The sequence below is a fragment of the Sus scrofa genome, chromosome 8, assembly GCF_000003025.6.
Source record: "Sus scrofa isolate TJ Tabasco breed Duroc chromosome 8, Sscrofa11.1, whole genome shotgun sequence".
Classification (NCBI taxonomy): domain Eukaryota; kingdom Metazoa; phylum Chordata; class Mammalia; order Artiodactyla; family Suidae; genus Sus; species Sus scrofa.
This window is the reverse complement of record NC_010450.4, coordinates 36,217,572-36,238,090: the sequence shown is the minus strand read 5'-3', so window position 1 is coordinate 36,238,090 and position 20,519 is coordinate 36,217,572. Positions and strand designations below refer to the sequence as shown.

The window sequence follows — 20,519 nt, the reverse complement described above, 5'->3', positions numbered from 1 at the left end:
CTAATATGCATTTATTTGTCTTATAATTAGCTAAGGAAATGATGATATCAAGAAACCAGGATATAGCATTCATATTTAAAACTTTCTATACTGTAAAATATATGTTATACGGTAAAAAGTATGTTCTGTAAATAAAAATTTCTTCAAGAATCATTTGGTTCTTGGCATAGACAATGTTCAGCCCCAAGTAACATGCAATAAAGAGCAGGCATCCAGTGTTTGTTGATTTATCAGATGAACTGAAAAAGATATCTAATCAGATAAGACTGGTGCACTTAAATGCTTATAACTTGTAATAAATACACTTGCAAATGAAACTAATAAACCTTTTGTTAATAATTGGCTTTCATTATACAACTATAAATCCAGTTATAATTATCTTAACTATATGATATTTATTGGTTACAATTCATCGCTAGTCAAAAATAAATGGCCAATGATTAAAGCAACTTATCTCAGAAGTCATCAGCTTAATAATAAAATCATCTGTAAGTCACAGGACCTACTTTAAGAAATCTAATTGTTTACTAGTAGATTGACATTATCATGTATTACACAGGTCTAGAAACTTATAGTTTTGCATACTGAACCTATTTTTTATTTTATTTTTTTTGTCTTTTTGCCTTTTTCAAGGGCCGCATCCCATGGCATATGGAGGTTCCCAGGCTAGGGGTCCAATCGGAGCTGTAGTCACTGGCCTACACCAGAGCCGCAGCAACGCGGGATCCGAGCCGCGTCTGCGACCTACACCACAGCTCACGGCAACGCCGGATCCTTAACCCACTGAGCAAGGCCAGGGATCGAACCTGCAACCTCATGGTTCCTAGTCGGATTCGTTAAGCACTGCACCACGATGGGAACTCCTACTGAACCTATTTCTAACAAATCTCACTTATTTTTCTAGCTAAGAAAATATGTATGTCATGCAAAAAACTATTTGAAGAAAAACAGACTATTTAATTGCTGAATGTTTTCTTAGGTGTAGGATTTTTAAACGGCAAAGATCACAAATAAATATCATTTTAAAATAATACAGGCACTGTTTTACAAAATGTGTGAAGTTTTCCTTTGAAGCTTAGCAGCCTGGAGGCCCTGTCAGACTAGAAGTTACGAAGACAGGGAGACGGGACTGGATGGGGATTCAGACTGGCAGACAGCTACGTATGGAGGAGGAGGTTGTTCTGACAGGTCTAACATAGCCTCTGCAGTCTAAGAGTGGCGATTACTAGGCCAGAAAGAAAAATCACATGAAGTTTAGAAAGGATAACTGAGTAAATATTACTAAAAACATGCTATTTTAGTATAGAAAGGTTCACTGTACCAGGCGATTTTTATGCTTTTATTTCATTTGCGTTATCTCTATTAAAACACTCCATGAGATCTATGATCGACGTCCATAATATTTTTTACCCTTGTTTACTTTTGAACACTTTACATACATTCCTCAACAAGTACTTGCTGGATCAATAAATTAACTATTTTTAACCTATTTGGTACAGAGACAGGAATAAAAAGAAGCTATGTGAAAATGTTTTTCATAGCAAACAAAAAAATCATATGAGTATAAATTATTATGATGATGGTAAATCTCATTGTAGGAAGCCAAAATAACCTGACAGACTGAAAATCCAAGTCACAACCAAGTATGCACACATTGTGGATATAGTTAATCATATCATTTGATAAACATTTAAATGGCTGACCTACAGGTTAGCCTACATATTTTGATACAGTATAAAAATACTGTATATATCATTTAAAGACTAACCCTGAAAACACAAATAGTTGCGTACAAAATACAACAGATGAAGTCTACAGTGATGGATATACAATATACTCTGAGAATACATAAAAATACACCTTTAACTAGAGCCAAATTAATATTGTTAACAAGGAAAGAAGAAGGTGTGAACAAATATGATTAAGCTTCTCAAAAGAATCAACCTGGATAGATGCCTTACATACGTTGCCTCCTTTAATCAAATAGCTATGCCTCAAGTTCTAGTGTGTGCTAGAACTGGCTTATACCAGCTCACAAGAGCCACTGATTATATATTGTCCCAACTCTGCATTCAATGACTTCACACTGCTATCTTATTGATTGATTGATTGATTGATTGGCTTTTCAGGGGCACACTTATGGCACATGGAAGTTCTCAGGCTAGGGGGTTGAATTGGAGTTGTAGCCACTGACCTATGCTACAGCCACAGCAACGCGGGATCTGAGCTGCAACTGCGACCCACGCTACAGCTCATAGCAACTCTGGATCCTTAGCCCACTGAGTGAGGCTGGGGATCCAACCCTCATTCTTATGGATCCTAGTTGGGTTTCTTAACCTTTGAGCCACAACGGAACACCTCACACTGATATCTTTAAATCAGTCGTTGTGAGAGTATTTACAACATGGAAATCAGCAAAAGCTACAAATGAGGGCTTTTTTCTCCCTCTTCAAGAGTAAAGTTGTTAACATTCACTAGCACAGTGCTGCTATCCACTAGGTAGGACTACATAACAATACTTAGGCTCTAAAATCCATCCAATCCTAAAATTCCATGACTATTGCAGCACAAATTAGCTAGTGTTTTTACATTAACTCAACTTGCTTAATTTTAATGGATGATTTAGACAGTTTTAACATTTTTAGGTTGTACACTGGTATGTTTTTATTCAAAAATGGTAATTTTTAGTTACAAAATTGATTTGTAAACTGAAGTTTGTTGTGTTTGCATTACAAGCTATGCTTTTTAATTTCATAATGAGTAATGCTTTGTGATGGAAATGTAAAGTACTAATACTTATTAATATTTATTTAAATATAATTTATTTAACACAACCTGATTTTGTCTTTGGCCATGTCTTTGTATTGGTATTTTGCAGTGAGGCCCACAGTAATTGAAACTGATGTCTATGTAAACAGCATTGGACCAGTTGATCCCATAAATATGGTGAGTAATGAATATTAAAAATATTTATCTAGCATAGTGTTCTAGAGTATATACCACAGTGATAGAATGAATACATGAATAATTTCTGATAGCTAATTCTGAATGAGTTCAGGGCAACAGATGTAATTTGTGATCTGTCAGTTGCATGTAGGCCAACTCCAAGGTATAGAGATGACTTTGCAGAAGGTAAAGTCATTTTTTTGAGATAGGGAATATAGCCATATGTGCCCTCAAATGCTAAAGACACATTCAGGAGGAACTATCTAACAATGATTTAGATTTAAGTTCAGGGGAGAAGTTAGGACTGGAAATTGATGTAAATTGGGAAGGGTGGAGGGACAAGCAGCATAAAATATAACTTAAAGCCTCAAGAAATGATCCAAGGGGGATACCCATTAAGTACACAGTTTTGAGGATCAGATGGTAGAATGAGATCAATGCATATAAAATCCAGGTCAAAGAAAGAGAAGAGCAGAAAAGGGATATACTCAGAAATATCAGTGGGTAGGAGAAGAGCCAGCGAGAAGATGATATTATATAATCTGAGGAAGAAAAAAGCATGAAGAATTAGGAACTAAATCAATTGTCAGTGTACATGAGAATCCAATGATAAATGGATTAAGTTGGGCCCACTGCTAATGGGTAGATGGTACTGGTTGTCTTAGATGAAATTCAGTGCAATGGTGAAAGTAAGAAAAGATAACTGAATCATATGTCTCTCCTCCATCCTCAAAATTGGTCTCATATCCAACTTCTTATCACAGAACCCTGAAATATGGGTTCTGCAGGAACAGACTGCAATCATGTGCTAATATCAAGGTGATGGAGAACAAATGGGAATGCAGGTTAATTTTTTCACTACTATTTTGAGAAACTTGACTTAGAAGAGAATAAGGTAAGAGCATGGTGATAGAGAGGGGAGAGAGAGTATAAGGGAAATCTGGGCAAGAGAAAGAATATGAGAAAACATCAAGAGAAGGCCATTTAGTAGGGAACATATAGTATGCATCTATACTCTGTCTCTTATACAAAAGAAATAGTTTTTATTATTATATGAAAGACATAATTAACACCTCCGATATAACCCATAGATATTACTTAAACTAGGTTGAAAATAGACCATTCCAAACTCTAAAAATCCCATTTCTGTGAGTCAGACTACTGTTCCCATTCAGTGGGCTCAATTATATGTCATGTTCATCTCCTTTGATTTGGTCACCTCTGTGAAGTCTCTGGCTATCGTAACAAAGTACCAGGGACTAGAGGGTTCAAGTAGTAGATAGTCATGTCTCAAGTTTAAATCAAGATGTTAGGAAGTTTGCTCTCTTCTTAGACCATTCTGCTTTTGGTTTGTAGATGGCTACATTCTTGTTGTGCCATCACATGGGCTTTCTTCAGGGCATATATATCTCTGTTGCTCTTTGTGTATCCAGATTTTCCCCTCTTATAATGACAGCAGTCAGATTGGATTTGGGTCCACCCTAACAACCTCATTTTAACTTAAACATCTCTTTAAAGGCCCATCTCTAAATGCTGTCACCTTCTGAGCCACTAGGAGTTTGGGCTTCGACATAGAAATTTGAGGACACCATTCAGCACATAACACCTCCAAAGATCATTCTCTAACAGTTGGATGAGTTTTCTCTCTAACTTCATTTATTCATTATTACAACACTTGATACCTAAATAACCATCACATTATACAGCTAAAATTTGTCTGTCTGTTTCTTCCTATAGTATTACAGTCATGCTGTTTTTCTCTGACTCAACATGATGTTCACATGATTGTCATGAACTTTCACAGCTGTCTGTATTGATTACTATACTCACAGCATCTTGGCCACACCATAATGGACATTTTTGTTGCCTTAAAGCAAATGAATATGAACTGGCTTTAGACAGGCTGAATTTGAAAACACTGAAAATAGGAGCTCCAGCAGAAAGGGCTGAAGTAAATATTGGTTGGGAATTAGCTGAACCTCTAAGGGATTGGAAAAACAGTCTTAAAGAGAGAAGAAAAAAAATAAACAAACAACAGACCTTGAGGAATACAAACATTTAAGGACCTGAAAGATGAAGCTAAGGTAGTAAATTAAACAGCAAAGATGGCAAGAAACTCAAGATAAAGCATGGGAAGAGAGAGTTTTCAAAAAGGGTTTCAGTGTTGATTCTACGCCAAATAAATTTGTGTAGAACCATTTGGTTTTTGTAAAGACGGAATGTTCTGTATACCTGTGTGAATTAATTTAACATTACACAAGTAAAAGAGATCATAAAGAAATGCCTTACTAAAATGTTAATTTTCTCTTTAAAAGAATCTTAAAATGCTCAGTCTCTAATTAACCAATGCTTAGATAAAATAAGCTTGTTTGTGCATGCGGAAGTCTAAATTTTCCTGTATTGTGTATTTTTTATTTGGGGATTTTCTTTTCAATTTGAATGAATTCATTAAAGAAAAAATGTGGTCATTAAAATAAAGAGAGGTAGTATTAAAGACAGAATTAATATTTCAAAAATACTTTGGTAAGAATGACTATCAAGAGGCTGCTATGATGATCTTCCTGTGTAAAAATTTCATGGTACTAAAGATTTAGTTTCCCCTTGGGGCAAATTACACACCTGTAACCTTGGATAGTGACAGTTTTTTGTTTTTTGTTTTTTGTCTTTTTGCTATTTCTTGGGCCGCTCCCGCAGCATATGGAGATTCCCAGGCTAGGGGTCCAATTGGAGCTGTAGCCACCGGCCTAACCAGAGCCACAGCAACACGGGATCCGAGCCACATCTACAATCTACACCACAGCTCACGGGCAACGCCGGATCCTTAACCCACTGAGCAAGGGCAGGGACCGAACCCGCAACCTCATGGTTCCTACTTGGATTCGTTAACCACTGCGCCACGACGGGAACTCCAGGATAGTGACAGTTTTAGGAAAAAAAAAAAACTATTTAAGTGAAGTTACTGTTAAAACTGGTGATACTAAAGCACATACAAGGAAAGAACTATGAAATATTTGACAGTATTTATTGAAACATAAGGATTGTTGTAGTAGAGACTAAGGAACAGTTTACATAAAAGACTATTTTAACTAGACAATACAGGAAAATTAAGATTCAGTTATTATAAAATGAATAAAATTGCCTTGACTATAAAAAGCAAGAAGACTTGAGGGTAATAAAGCAAGCAAGCAGGTTTTTACCCTCTTAACTACTCATACAACTTAAGTTACTGGTAAGGAACAAAATTAATATATAGGTTTAATGGATTTATTTTTTCAAATGAAACAAAATTTGGCTGTGTGAAAATGGTTGTTTCTTTTTAAGCCTGGCATCATAAAATAGTATCTATAGATAAGTATCACTTGTCTGTACATATGTGATAAAATGATATTATTCTATAATAGAATATTTTCTTTTTTTCAATCAAAATTCAAATTAATGGCTTCAATTTTGGTGCCAGTGTCACAAAATTAGATATTCAGTAATTGCATATTGAAAGAATGAATACATTAGTCAACAAATATATTGTTCTTATAATTTCTAATTTGAGGATTTAAATGTAAAGTGAATAACAGATATATAATGAAGACTGAAACAAAAGCTAATTTGGAGATGGGCTATTCAACTATGCATGCTCTAATTAAAACTATCTAAATATCAAAAAATATGCAATCAAAACTGAAGGAAAAATGTTAATAGAAGTTATTGAACTGCAATTAAAATAACCTTAATTTTTCAGGTCTTGAGATTGTATCTTTTCATGCTTTTTGGTCTTATTTGTCTTTATTTATGCAGTACTTACATTGTAACAGTTGGTGCATTGGCTACTAAGTTAGAAAATATATGGCTTCTTCCTTTAGAGAAGTATAAAACCTAGTGGGGAGGATGACTAAAAACAACAAATTAGATCCATACAGAAGAGTAAGGGCCAGGAAGAATTCTGTGTATGAACCTACATAGATTTTAAGTAGCAAATGGTGACCCTGCTCTATTTTTTTTCTAAAAACCTTTCATTAAAAGAGGATCTTTTCCTTATTATAAAAGAAATCAATTTCCAATATGGAAAAATTAGAAGCTCTAATTAGGCAAAAGAAAAAAAAATAAAATTCTAGATTATCATTATCTAGTGGTCACCACTATTCCTATCACATTAATAACTGTGCACATAGTTTTTCAAAATATTATAATATATCTATTGTTTTAAACATTGTTTCTTTCCACTTATATCATGATTGTTATTCTGCTTAATTACTTTTAAAAATGTCATTAAATATTCCATAATATTAGGGGATGTATTTGCATCAGAACCAGATAATCCATTATCTGCATTCAGATGTTTCCAATCTGTTGTGATTAAGGGTAATGTTATCAAAATTCTTTTAGCCACCCATAATTATTTCCTTGGAATACGGATACAAACACCCCTGAGGCCTCCGCTAGATCTTGGTCAGATATTGGAGATGTCTATATTGAATGATATTCAAGTAATATGCCTCCCAGTGTAGTTAAAATTTTGAGTCCTTTATGAATTAATAAATATAGAATGTTGTAAAATGGGCCTGTTTGTTCACATCAAGAAGGAGTAAAACTATTTAATATATACCAAGAGCTTTCAATGATGAACTTAAAGTTATTAGGCAACCTCTTTGATTGTTTCACTTCTTATTATAAAATTTATTTATACAAGGAGAATGTCAAATGTTAATGCTTGGCTAATAATATAAAAAACAAAAACAAATGAATATCTAAGAAAAAAGCAGTTTAGCACATGTGGTTATAATTTAACATGGCCTAAGATAACATGAGATGGATATTTCACCATTTTCAAAGACTGCATTATAAAATTCTGTAGGAGGACATTTATTAGGTGAATGTTAAAAACTAAACTTTACTTAAATACACATACATACACATAAACGCATGTTCTCATATAGTGTTTATATAGAGAGCTTGTATTTAGAGAGATGACAGCCTATACTCTTTGGTTTGAGGAATTCTATACAAATCTCACCTATGGATCGCTCTCTCTGTTTCTTTTACCTTTCTTTATTGTCAGAAGCCTAGTGTATAATGGCTACAAATGCCTTGAGGAAGGGATGGAATTTTAAGTCAAAATTTTCCAAACTTTTAGAAACTCAAACTGTATCTAAGAAAAATGTAATTTTCTCAGGGATCGCTCTGTGAGATTCGATTCAGTAATCTGGGATGGGAACCTGGAATGTGAATCTTTAAAATACTCTACTAGTAAACCAGTTTTGGCAGCCACTGGCTTAAGCCATTTCCACTATAAATTTAGTAGGGATTAGTTGGGATTAAGTGAAAATAACAAAGATACCTATGGATTGGAAGTATTTTTAAGCAAATGGGTCAATGGATGACACCATGTCCATCTTAGTCTTTCTTCCTGTTTATGTTTAGATCACTTCTTAGAAAGTTAACTTGTCACATTTTATAAAATTTTATTGATCGATAACATTCTTGGGATCACCAATCCCTAGAGCTGGGGATGATGAGGATGATAATCTGGCATAGTGACCTCATTTTTCCAGTGAGAGAGAGAGTAAAGGACTTGGTCAGCATCATATTCCAGGAACTAGAACTACGACATAATTTTCTGACCCCATCCAACCAGTGTTCTTTAGATTACATCGTAACTCCTCACTAAAACACACATTTGATGTATCAGTATTTGTTTTGTTATCTAAAAAATATAACATAGTAGCATACTGATGTGTCATAAAATTATCTGATTCCATTTTTGTGTTAAGATTTGGACTTGTAACAATGAGTAGACAACAAAATTAACTTATGTTTAAAGTTCTTTCTTTAATGTTAGTATTCAGCTGTATTTGAAAGTCATAGCTATAAAGTTATTTTGGGGCTTTGTATGTTTGTTCTAGTTCCTCTTCCCAATCATATTACCTTGAGATATCTAGTTGATGTAATTGATTGGTAATTAGACAATAGCTGTCAAAAACTCTTCCAGTTGTAAAATATCCTGTGTATTTATAGAAGGCACATTCACTTACATACAGAAAATGCACTACTTTTTTCATTATTCATGGCTTGCATTATTTTTTTCCTTAATATGCTCTACATTTTACTACCTCTTTACTATTCCCCCTTCCAACACCTATTATCTGACTCCAGTATTACCTGAATATTCACAAACCCTTTAAACTCCAGGTTAAATACAACTCTGCCATGAAGTCTTCCTTAATTTCCTATTGCTGAAAATAACCTCTATGGTTCCTATTTCTCTTTAACTCTATTTCCCCTAAGAGTTATTAACTTCAAATTTTTATCATGTATATATTCACAACAGGAAGTCTTCATTTTTATCTTTGTAAACTGAAAACAATATAGAAGTAACTCAAACACTGAAAAATATTTTAAAAAGTTAATTGATGAATGCACATAATATTATGTGCTCTTGGCAATCTAAATTTAGGGACATGAAAATAGAACCCAAAGTGCTGGTAACTGAACTCAGGATTTATGTCTACATTTGTAATATCTCTCAATGTATTGCTGGAAGACTAAAATGATAACCTCATTGCTCCCTGTTTCTTTTAACATTTGAAAAGGCAGAATAACACCAAGTTTTTTGTTTATCTTGAGTTAGTATCAAGAAGTAGATGTTTTTACAATAATCGAGCAAAGTGGGTCAGAATCCTATGAACTTTTACCACCAAAACTCTGTGTTGGGGCTTAGCTACACTTTTATTTTTTCTCTACATGTTTACAGCTTTAGTACCTGATCTAATGCTAACCATTGGCCCATCATATATTTTTGGCCATGTGAATAATTTAGGGAGAGATTAAGATGGGAAGGCTACATCAGGGTCATCCAAATTCCATGATGAAATTATGCACCTAAATTAATTACTCAGGTTTGCATTTTGTGCAAAGTTCCTTCCATTACTATATAAAGACATACACACACACACACACATACATGTAAATAATTGAATATATTCTTGAATTAACGAGGACTTTTAAATGTTAGACACAGCATATAATTGCAAAGGTAACAGGGAAGTAGGAAGAATATACTACACACACTTCCATCAATTGTAGTTTGATAGACTGATTTAGAAATCAAGACGGCTCTCTCCTTCACTTTTATTTATTAATGCTATTCTCTGAGCTAACTTGCAAAGAGACAGTTTCATAATGTACATTGGAACCCAAATGTTAAATGTATCATTTCTCATCTCGAAATGTTTATCTGAGAAGCTACTGTACTTATTGTTCTGAGTGCATGGGAGTTCCTTTTCATGTTTCTTTTGCTTATTTATTATGCAGGTAATTTTAACCTCTAAATAGGAACATAAAATACAAGGACACAGTTTGATCATTTTCTCAAAATTACACTAACATAAGTGAGCAAACAAAATTGGATTTTTCAAGTACATATAAAACGGCACAAACTTTAATAACCTTATTATCTCCATGAGGCATTTATTAAGGATTAGCAATTTAAAAGAGATTGGAAGTATTTGGCTCTGCAAAAAGTTTAGGAAGGGTGGATTATCAAGATATGTACTCTGTTTCTCTTCTTGAACCTAGATGAGGGAATTGTGAGCAGAGAAAATTTTCACATTTTCCCAAAAATCTCTGTTGGAAGAATCTGGCCCTTTGGAAATCATAACTCTTCCAACAGTGAATAGCACACTTATAAACAGGTCCTACAGAAGGTCTTGTCAGGTGCTTGCTATATCTGCTCTCCTTACTCGACAAGTTAGTTCTCAAGAGTCGTTGTTCTTTTTTGTTTTGTTTTGTTTTTTCATCTTTTCAGGGCTATACCCACAGCATATGGAGGTTCCCAGGCTAGAGGTCAAATTGGAGCTGTAGCCACTGGCCTATGCCACAGCCACAGCCACAGCCACACCAGATCCAAGCCGCATCTGTGACCTACACCACAGCTTACTGCAATGCAGTATCCTTTGTCCCACTGAGCAAGTCCAAGGATCAAACCTGTGTCCTCATGAATGCTAGTCAGATTGTTTTCCACTGAGCCACAGTGGGACCTCCTCAAGTGTCATCTATAATGCCCAGTTAGGATTACTGCATCCAAGTATACCTGCTAAGCAGCTTGATATTTCCTCTACCAACCAATGTTGGATTTTTGCCAAGGATTTTGCCATAATCCTTGTGGGTATCCTTTATCTTAAGCAGTTTCTGCTGTTTTATTTCATGCAAAAGTACAAAGTAACTCAGATATACAATGTTTTTTTTTTTAATTTTACTTAGTACAAATCAAAAGTTTTCATTTGTTTTATGTTTTCCATATGCCTATGTTGGGACTGAAATATATTTTTTTGTAATTTTTTTATTTCCCCAATACATTATTAATTTTTTTCTTGTGGTACATCATGGTGACGCAGTTACACATACATGTATACATTCTTTTTTCTCACATTATCATGTTCCATCATAAGTGACTAGACATACTTCCCAGTGCTACAAAGGAGGATCTCACTGCTAATCCATTCCAAAGGCAATAGTCTGCATCTGTTAACTCCAAGCTCCCCAACTGCCCCACTCCCTCCCCTTCTCCTTGTAACCCACAAGTCTATTCTCCAAGTCCATGATTTTCTTTTCTGTGGAAAGGTTCATTTGTGCCATATATTACATTCCAGATATGAGTGATATCATATGGTATTTGTCTTTCTCTTTTTGACTTACTTCACTCAGGATGAGAGTCTCTAATTCCATCCATGTTGCTGCAAATGGCATTATTTTGTTCTTTCTTATGGCTGAGTAGTATTCCACTGTGTATATATAACAACATCTTACTAATCCGATCATCTGTCAATGGACATTTAGGTTGTTTCGATGTCTTGGCTATTGTGAATAGTGCTGCAATGAACATGCGGGTGCATGTGGCTTTTTTCAGGAAAGTTTTGTCCACATATATGGCCAAGAGTGGCATTGCTGGGTCATATATATGGTAGTTTTATGTAGAATTTTCTAAGATACCTCCATACTGTTCTCCTTAGTGGTTGTACCAGCTCACATTCCCACCAAAAGTGCAGGAGAGTTCCTTTTTCTCTATACCTCCTGCAGCATTTGTTACTTGTGGACTTATTAATGATATCCATTCTGACTGGTGTGAGGTGGTATCTCATGGTAGTTGTGATTTGCATTTTTTCATGTGCTTGTTGGCCAGCTGTACGTCTTCCTTGGAAAAATGTCTATTCATGTCTTTTGCCCATTTTTCAATTGGGTTGTTGGCTTTTTTGCTGTTGAGTTGTAGAAGTTGTTTGTATATTTTACAGATGAAGCCCTTGTCAGTTGTATCATTTGAAACTATTTTCTCCCATTCCGTAAGTTGTGTTTTTGTTTTCTTTTTGGTTTCCTTTGCTGTGCAAAAGCTTGTCAGTTTGATTACAAGTTTGATCACTGGTTTATTTTTGCTTTTATTTCTGTTGCTTTTGGAGACTGACTTGAAAAAACATGTGTAAGGCTGATGTCAGAGAATATTTTGCGTATGTTCTCTTCCAGGAGTTGGATGGTGTCTTGTCTTACATTTAAGTCTTTAAGCCATTTTGAGTTTATTTTGGTGCATGGTGTGAGGGTGTGTCCTAGTTTCATTGATTTGCATGCAGCTGTCCAGGTTCCCAGCAATGCGTGCTGAAAAGTCTCTCTTTTCCCCATTTTATGTTCTTGCCTCCTCTGTCAAAGATTAATTGACCATAGATGTCAGGGTTTATTTCTGGGTTCTCTATCTGTTCCATTGGTCTGTCTGTCTGTTTTGGTACCAGTACCACATGTCTTGATGACTGTGGCTTTGTAATATTGCCTGAAGTCTGGGAGAGTTATGCCTCCTGCTTGGTTTTTGTTTCTCAGGATTGCTTTGGCAGTTCTGGGTTTCTTGTGGTTCTACTTGATTTTTTGGATTGTTTGTTCTAGTTCTGCGAAAAATGTCATGGGTAATTTGATAGGGATTGCACTGAATTATAGACTGCTTTGGGTAGTAAGGTCATTTTTTACAATATTAATTTTTCCAACTCAGGAGCATGGAATATCTTTCCATTTCTTGACATCTTCTTTAATTTCCTTGATTAATGTTTTATACTTCTCGGCATATACGTCTTTCACCTCCTTGGTCAGGTATATTCCCAGGTATTGATTTTTTGGGGTGCAATTTTAAAAGATATTGTATTTTTGTATTCCTTTTCAGATATACAATGTTGATTAAATGGCAACCAAGAGTATGTGAAGAGGGGATCATGATTCAATGTTTTTGTGCACAGGATGTCACATCTTCACATCCATGAAAAACAATACATGACACACAACAGATGTTAAATATATGGGAAGATTATTGAATGATAACCAATCAATTACATTATTATATAGAAAAGTTATCCATAATAATTTATCTATATATTGATCCCTTTATACAGCATACATCCCATACTCAACTATGTAATGTTTAGGTCCTTGTTGGATTTTAAATAATTATTCATATGTATGTGGCTTTCCTAAATTGCAACAGTGTTCATCCAAAATAGATAAAGTCATGGTATCCAAAAGCATAAACTTGTAAGGAGTATTAATTAAACAATAAAAATTTCATAACAGTTTAATGTATAGAGACAATAATATCGTACTGTAATTAGGTAATGTAATAAATGTAACTACAATGGTAATCATATAACAATATGTAACACATTTTACACCTTAAACTTAGACAATGTCACATGTCAAATTTATTCAATTAAAAAAACCATCTAAATAGATAAAATGAGGTTTTCCTCTCAATTTGCTCTCTATATTCTAGTCAAGTAATTTCTAATTATAAATATCTTGCCTAGAAACTAAGATTTGATCTAGCTTCTCTATTAACAAGTTGATTCATAATATGTTTACTTATTACTCTCTCAACCATTTTTTAAAAATTATTTCACTAGTCAACACACAATTATATTTCCATTTATTCTATTAAATATTTCCCTCCAGGTAAATTGGACAAAATTTAGCATTACGTCGATTGAGCAACAAAACTCTCCCACCACAAGTAACTCATATAAAACCTCATATTTTCCAATTTACTCTTTTCTCCTCTTTTAATACCAAAGTTTATACACACATGTACATATAATCACTTTCATTTTTCAGTAGCATCGGTTACAAATTCTTATTCATTAATTTTATCAAATAAATTTTAATGCTTATAATATGGCTGGCATTATTGTCAGGATATAAAGGTAGGTTATACTTAATCACCTACTCCTAAGAATTCTCTCTTAACCATGCAGTTTCCTACTTACAGTCACTTGGTGATTAAGGACAGAGGCTTTGCTCTAATTAGGCACATATCAGGTCCTACTATGACCACCACTATATGTGGTTGTTAAGTATGTGGATTTGGGACTCAACCTGCAATGCCTCAGTTTTCATATCATGATGTGGAGAGAATTATTTTACATCTCTATGAGTAAATATTCCTCAAAAATAAATATTATAGCAGTACTTATTTCACAGGGTTGTAGTAAAGTACTTAATGACATGATACTCAAAAAACTCAACACAATACTTGGCATGTTGTAAGTGCTCAATAGGGATTCTCTTTTTGTGAGTGTGGTTGCTTTAAAACATTTGAAAATAGTGGATCTAAGTAATTGCAATAATTTTTTGGACAAAGGACAAGGAAAGGGCTTTCAGATAATTTGGTGAGTGTTTGCATTTTGATTTTGTAATTTGTGACTTTTTGTGTGACTTAAGAACTCATAAATATCACAAGTTTTAATATAACTGTTAACATTAAAAATGATTGGCCTTTAGGAGTTCCCATTGTGGAGCAGTGGAAATGAATCTGACTAGTATCCATGAGGATGCAGGTTCAATCCCTGGACTCGCCCAGTGGACAGGGGATTTAGTGTGGCCGTGAGCTATGGTGTAGGTCGCAGATGAAGCTTGGATACTGCATTGCTGTGGCTGTGGCTATGCTCGCAGCTGTGGCTAACTTGACCCCTAGCCTGGGAAGTTACATGTGCCCCTGGTGCGACCCTAAAAAAAATAAAGTTAAAAAAAAAAAAAAGATTGGCCTTTATATTATATCCTCCATATTATAAAATCTTAAATACAAAAAGCCACACTACGAAGCAGTGATTGCTAGAAATCTTGGATTTTATTTTACTTGACTCATATAAACCATGAAAAAGAAACGTTAAGATAATGATATACATTTTTTCTTCAAAAAGACTGAATTTAACTGACTTATAAAAACTTTAAGATATAAAAATTCAAACTTCTGAAGGAAACATCTAAAATAGTGGCTTTACTATCACATATCATTATTCCTCTTTTTATCTTTTAGGAATACACAATAGATATAATTTTTGCCCAAACCTGGTTTGATAGTCGTTTAAAATTCAATAGTACCATGAAAGTGCTTATGCTTAACAGTAATATGGTTGGAAAAATTTGGATTCCTGACACCTTCTTCAGAAACTCAAGAAAATCTGATGCTCATTGGATAACCACTCCTAATCGTCTTCTTCGAATTTGGAATGATGGACGAGTCCTATATACGCTAAGGTATTACTGATTTTTTTTTAATTACTCAAATGAATTTATCACATCTGTAGTTGTATAATGATCATAACAATCTGATTTCACAGGATTTCCATCCCAAAGCCCAAGCACACTGTTTAAAAATCATGTAGTTGCTCTAATTTATTTCCCATACAAATATTTTATCAATTCCTGAAGTTACTTTTTTTCCAAGTTGTGAAGGAAGAAATATGAAGCTTCTTTTATTCACTAAAATCTAAAATGATGAAATATTTTGGAAACACCTGTTTAAGCTCAGTCTCACTAGTATGTGAAAAGGATTAAAAGCAAAGAGGAAAAACTTTTTGATTTCCCTCCTTAGAAGCAGAAGAAAAGGTTGTGGCATAAACATTATGTTTTTTAATATATAAGGCAAATGATTGATGGAGATTTTTTTCTGGGAGTCCATCTGGCTATAACATTTTAAAATACTCTTCCTTTTGGTGGTGTAGTAACATCCCTAAGGAAGGATTACATTCAGGTTAATGTATAATATTCAAATTTATTTAATTCATTGTCTTGAACATATCTACTCATTATTAAGGATCATCCTCCTAATGGAATGATGTTTACGATAAAGAGAAAAAAATCGCCACATTTAACCAGATATCCTCTGCTAATCTGCATGTGTGTACATGCATGTGTTTGTTGAGATCCTGAAGTGCGGATTTTTAACTGTAAACAGAGATCAAACTTCGGTTATTTGTGAGGTATCTTAGTTAGCTGGAGATAAAAATGTCAGAATTTTCTTATTTATGAAAGTTATATTACTACTTAAGACTTTGAAACTTCAGAATTATTATTTTCCAGTGCATCACAGTCCATCATCATAGACCAAAATCATGATTAAGAATTAGACAAAAGATTTTTAATGCTTGATATTATTTCTCATTATTTAATATCTATTTTTCCATCTAAATAGATTGACAATTAATGCAGAATGTTACCTTCAGCTTCATAACTTTCCTATGGATGAACATTCATGTCCACTGGAATTTTCAAGCTGTAAGTGATACAATCCTTGATATTTTCATGAATTTTGTAGCCTCTGATCCTGTCTATTTTAAAATGTAAAATGAAGTGAAATAAACCACAATTTTCAGAAATGTAGACTATATTCAACTGTCTTTGATGAAATTACAAATGACTTATTTTCTAATTTTTAATTAAAAAGTGACAATAAAATTCATAATTATCCTGGAGGCCAGATTTAACTTTATTATATTATATTTTAAAATATATTGAATTGGTTTGATGAATAAAAAATTAATATTAAATGAGTAGGAAAAGCTAAGATAGAAATAAGTTTATTTTATTAAAAAGAATCAATGAAACAGAAATGATTAAGGAGAAATCATTTGGATACAAAACCTTAGTATTTTGTGGCAAGGAAATAGCTATAATCTTTCTATATCAATATAAATTATATATTTATAAACATATTTATCCTCACATATATAAAAACTTTTTTCTGCAAAATATATAATTGATCAAGTTTTGAAAAAAATTTGTCTGTCTATGAATTATAAAATGCTATATTCCTTTGTTGAGAATTGTTTTTCAGATAATTGTGTTTTAGATTTTATTCACTGTTGATAAGTATTCATTAGTATTATCCTGCTTCGTCATCCTAAAACTTCCCATATATCTCTTGTTGTCCTTTATTAAAGATTTTCAGTGACTTTTCTTTATAATTTTTGTCTCACTAAAATGTCCTTTTTAATTCATATTCTCATATCTCATTGCTTTAATTTTCTAACATTGACTTCTCAATGAATAAAACAGTCAAATAACAACAAAGACTTGATTAATAGGAACATTCAAAGAAGAGCTGATATACAAATATTTAAACATGTAGCAATTAAGAAGGAGATATATTTACTCTCCCCTAGATATCTTGCCTAATCATTGGTGTGATCTCTTTAGCATTGATTGTCATTATTAGGAATTAATATCCTATCCCTGTTGGTGCAATTGGGTCTCACTGACATAAATGGAATAACCACAGCTGACTTTTTTCAGGCACTTCATATGGGTCCAGTAGAGAATTAAGCTTTCTCCACCTAACATTCCGCAACAAATATATTTGGAAGATTTCATTATGGTCCCATTTATCAAGTCAATACCATGAAATTTAGCTCCTTGTTATTTGTGCCCTCACTCCTATATATTATGACTATACTTTGTTACCTCTATAATTACAATGAAAAAGAGTGAGAAATATAGAAAAACAAGATGGCTAAACCTTTTAAACAACAGAGAGAAGATGGAGAGAGTAAGAGAAAACAGATCCTTAAATAAGCCAACAAAGAGGAGAATAATTTTAATGCATGGCTTATTAGAGGATCCTGGTGGGAAATGTAACACTGTTTTAGAACTTTTTAAAGTTGATAGTGAATTTCATTCCAGTAATATGGTAGAAGCAGCTGTCTGTTCAAAACAACTTATAATATTTTATTATTATTGAAATCTTCTCAAAAACATGTGATTCCTAGGAAGGAATTTTCAGTCATAAAAATTTACATTAAAAGTTACAGCCAGAAAGATAAAGTTTATAGGCAATTTTAACCTGAGGACATTTGCCAAAAAGATAAATCTGAACTTTGATTTTGACAGGCTTGTGGCTTGGAAATGTAACAAAACATGATCTCTACATAGAGCTGGGTTACAGAAGGCTGGACACTTAGGGTAGCAGGAAGAGTACGCCACACCCCACCATACACCTGCATGTGCACATACAACCTCTAAGATCTAAAGGGAAAGTTGCCTCTGCAATTAGCATACCAGGGTGATACAATTCCTTGAGAGGACTTGATCACAAGCCCAACCCCGAATGGATTTTCCCAAATTTTCTTCACTGGATTAGTCCAAAAAGCCCTATGGATTTCCCAGACATGTGGCAGAAAAGAAAAGTCTATCCTGTTTGAAAGGATATACTTCCATTCTAGACAGCTACAGAGAAGGCAAAGGCATTTTCAACACACATAACTAACAAAAGTCTAATATTCAGAATACATAAAAAATTCAGACAAGAAGAAAGACCAAAAAAAAAAAAACCCCAATAAAATCATTGGGGTTATTCAAAAAAGAAATCGAAGATCTAACAAACACATGAAAAATGTTCTAGGTTTTATTCATAATCATAAAAAGTGAAATAGAATATACCTCCAGACCCCTAAAGAAGACTGTCCACATGAACTTTAATGAGAAAATGGATCCACATGTAATTTCAAACTCTGTGAGAGATGAGATTATTATACTCTCTACAAAATAAATAAATAAAGAAAGAAAGAAAGAAAGAAAGCTTGATGCTGTCTCATAGTATATATTCCAGAGAAACTTTTGCATATACACAGTGTTTTGTGAGGAATGTACAATACTGTTGCTAATGGCAGTGTTAGTAATTGTCAATAGGAAATCTTATATATGTCGACACACCAAAATGGGTAAACTTCAGTACTTCTTTACAACAGAACAGATTTACCACAGCTACATACAACTGCATGAATAACTATTACAAATATGATATTAAAAGAAGGAAGATTTAAAATAATGCATCCAGCATGGCAATAGCCAGAGTTCAAAAAGAACCTAAACTATATTTTTCAGAATTGCCTATCAAAAAAAAAAAAACAAAAAAAACTATAACATGGAGTTCTCATTGTGGTGCAGCGGAAACGAATCCAACTAGGAACCATGATGTTTCGGGTTCGATCGCTGGCCTCACTCAGTGGGTCAAGGATCTGGCATTGCCACGAGCTGTGGTGTAGGTCACAGACACGGCTTGGATCCTGCATTGCTGTGGCTGTGGCATAGGCTGGCAGCTGTAGCTCTGATTAGACCCCTAGCCTGGGAACCTCTGCAAAACAAGGTGAAGAGTTTCACAGAAATCTGGTTAGTGGTTACCTCTGGTTGGGAGGGGTGCAAGTATGTTGGGGTGGACACATGGTTTTTCCTGAATGCTAGAAAGATTTCTTTTTAAAATTAAGTGGTGTTACATGAATTATCATTATTTAATCATTATATTATTATACCTTAAACTATATTAAAAAATTTCATGCAGTATTTTTCTTTATTTGAAATATAATAAAAATGGAAGAATTTCCAATAATGCCTTTGGATAATGCTGTGTTGCAACAGTTACAGATTTGGATTTGCTAATGTATATATTTTTAATTTTTTTTACCTAGATGGATACCCTAAAAATGAAATTGAGTATAAGTGGAAAAAGCCTTCTGTAGAAGTGGCTGATCCTAAATATTGGAGATTATACCAGTTTGCATTTGTAGGGTTACGGAACACAACTGAAATCTCTCACACAATCTCTGGTAAGAAGAGAAAACAAATCTCTGACTAATGCTAGCATCAAGTGGAATTTATATTTAAATCAACATGTATATGTATTTTATAGCCAAAATAAAACATATTTTTTTCTTCCAGGGGATTATATTATCATGACAATTTTTTTTGACCTGAGCAGACGAATGGGATATTTCACTATTCAGACCTACATTCCATGTATCCTGACAGTTGTTCTTTCTTGGGTGTCCTTTTGGATCAATAAAGATGCAGTACCTGCCAGAACATCACTGGGTATGACATGTAATATTATGCTATAGTGTCATAAGACTTTTAGTAACATTTTAATGTGATAAAAGTTCAAAGTTTAATATATTAGAAATATTCCTCTAACTACAGTCAGGCAAAAGTGGATAGATACTCTAGTGCAATGTTATTGAAACAAATATATGAAAAAATAAGTAGGAAATAAAACTGTAAAGAGCTTGAAATTTTAGAAATGTCCTTAGCAGAGGTCCAGGGAAGTGTAAATACTAAGCAAGTATTAATTAATAGATGAAAGTCATACTTAATCCCTGAATCTTAAATTTGGTCAACGTTTTCAATCATTTTTTATCAAGATTTTATTTTTTAGCTGAATCACTAATCGCCAGTATTTACTGACCGATGTGTGTTTAGAAGGCTTTGAAATCCTCTGCTCTTACAGTGGT

At 33.7% G+C, this 20,519-nt stretch overlaps 1 protein-coding gene across 1 annotated transcript in view; it reads left to right on the top strand.

Moving 5' to 3' along the window:
* GABRG1 (gamma-aminobutyric acid type A receptor gamma1 subunit) overlaps window positions 1-20,519 on the top strand; it is a 64,437-nt gene that overhangs the window by 24,402 nt on the left and 19,516 nt on the right. The window contains exons 3-7 of the mRNA XM_003128952.6: window positions 2,879-2,946; window positions 15,275-15,495; window positions 16,433-16,515; window positions 19,701-19,838; window positions 19,951-20,103. Coding sequence (XP_003129000.4) covers window positions 2,879-2,946; window positions 15,275-15,495; window positions 16,433-16,515; window positions 19,701-19,838; window positions 19,951-20,103 — 663 coding nt within the window. The remainder of the gene's footprint in view (window positions 1-2,878; window positions 2,947-15,274; window positions 15,496-16,432; window positions 16,516-19,700; window positions 19,839-19,950; window positions 20,104-20,519) is intronic.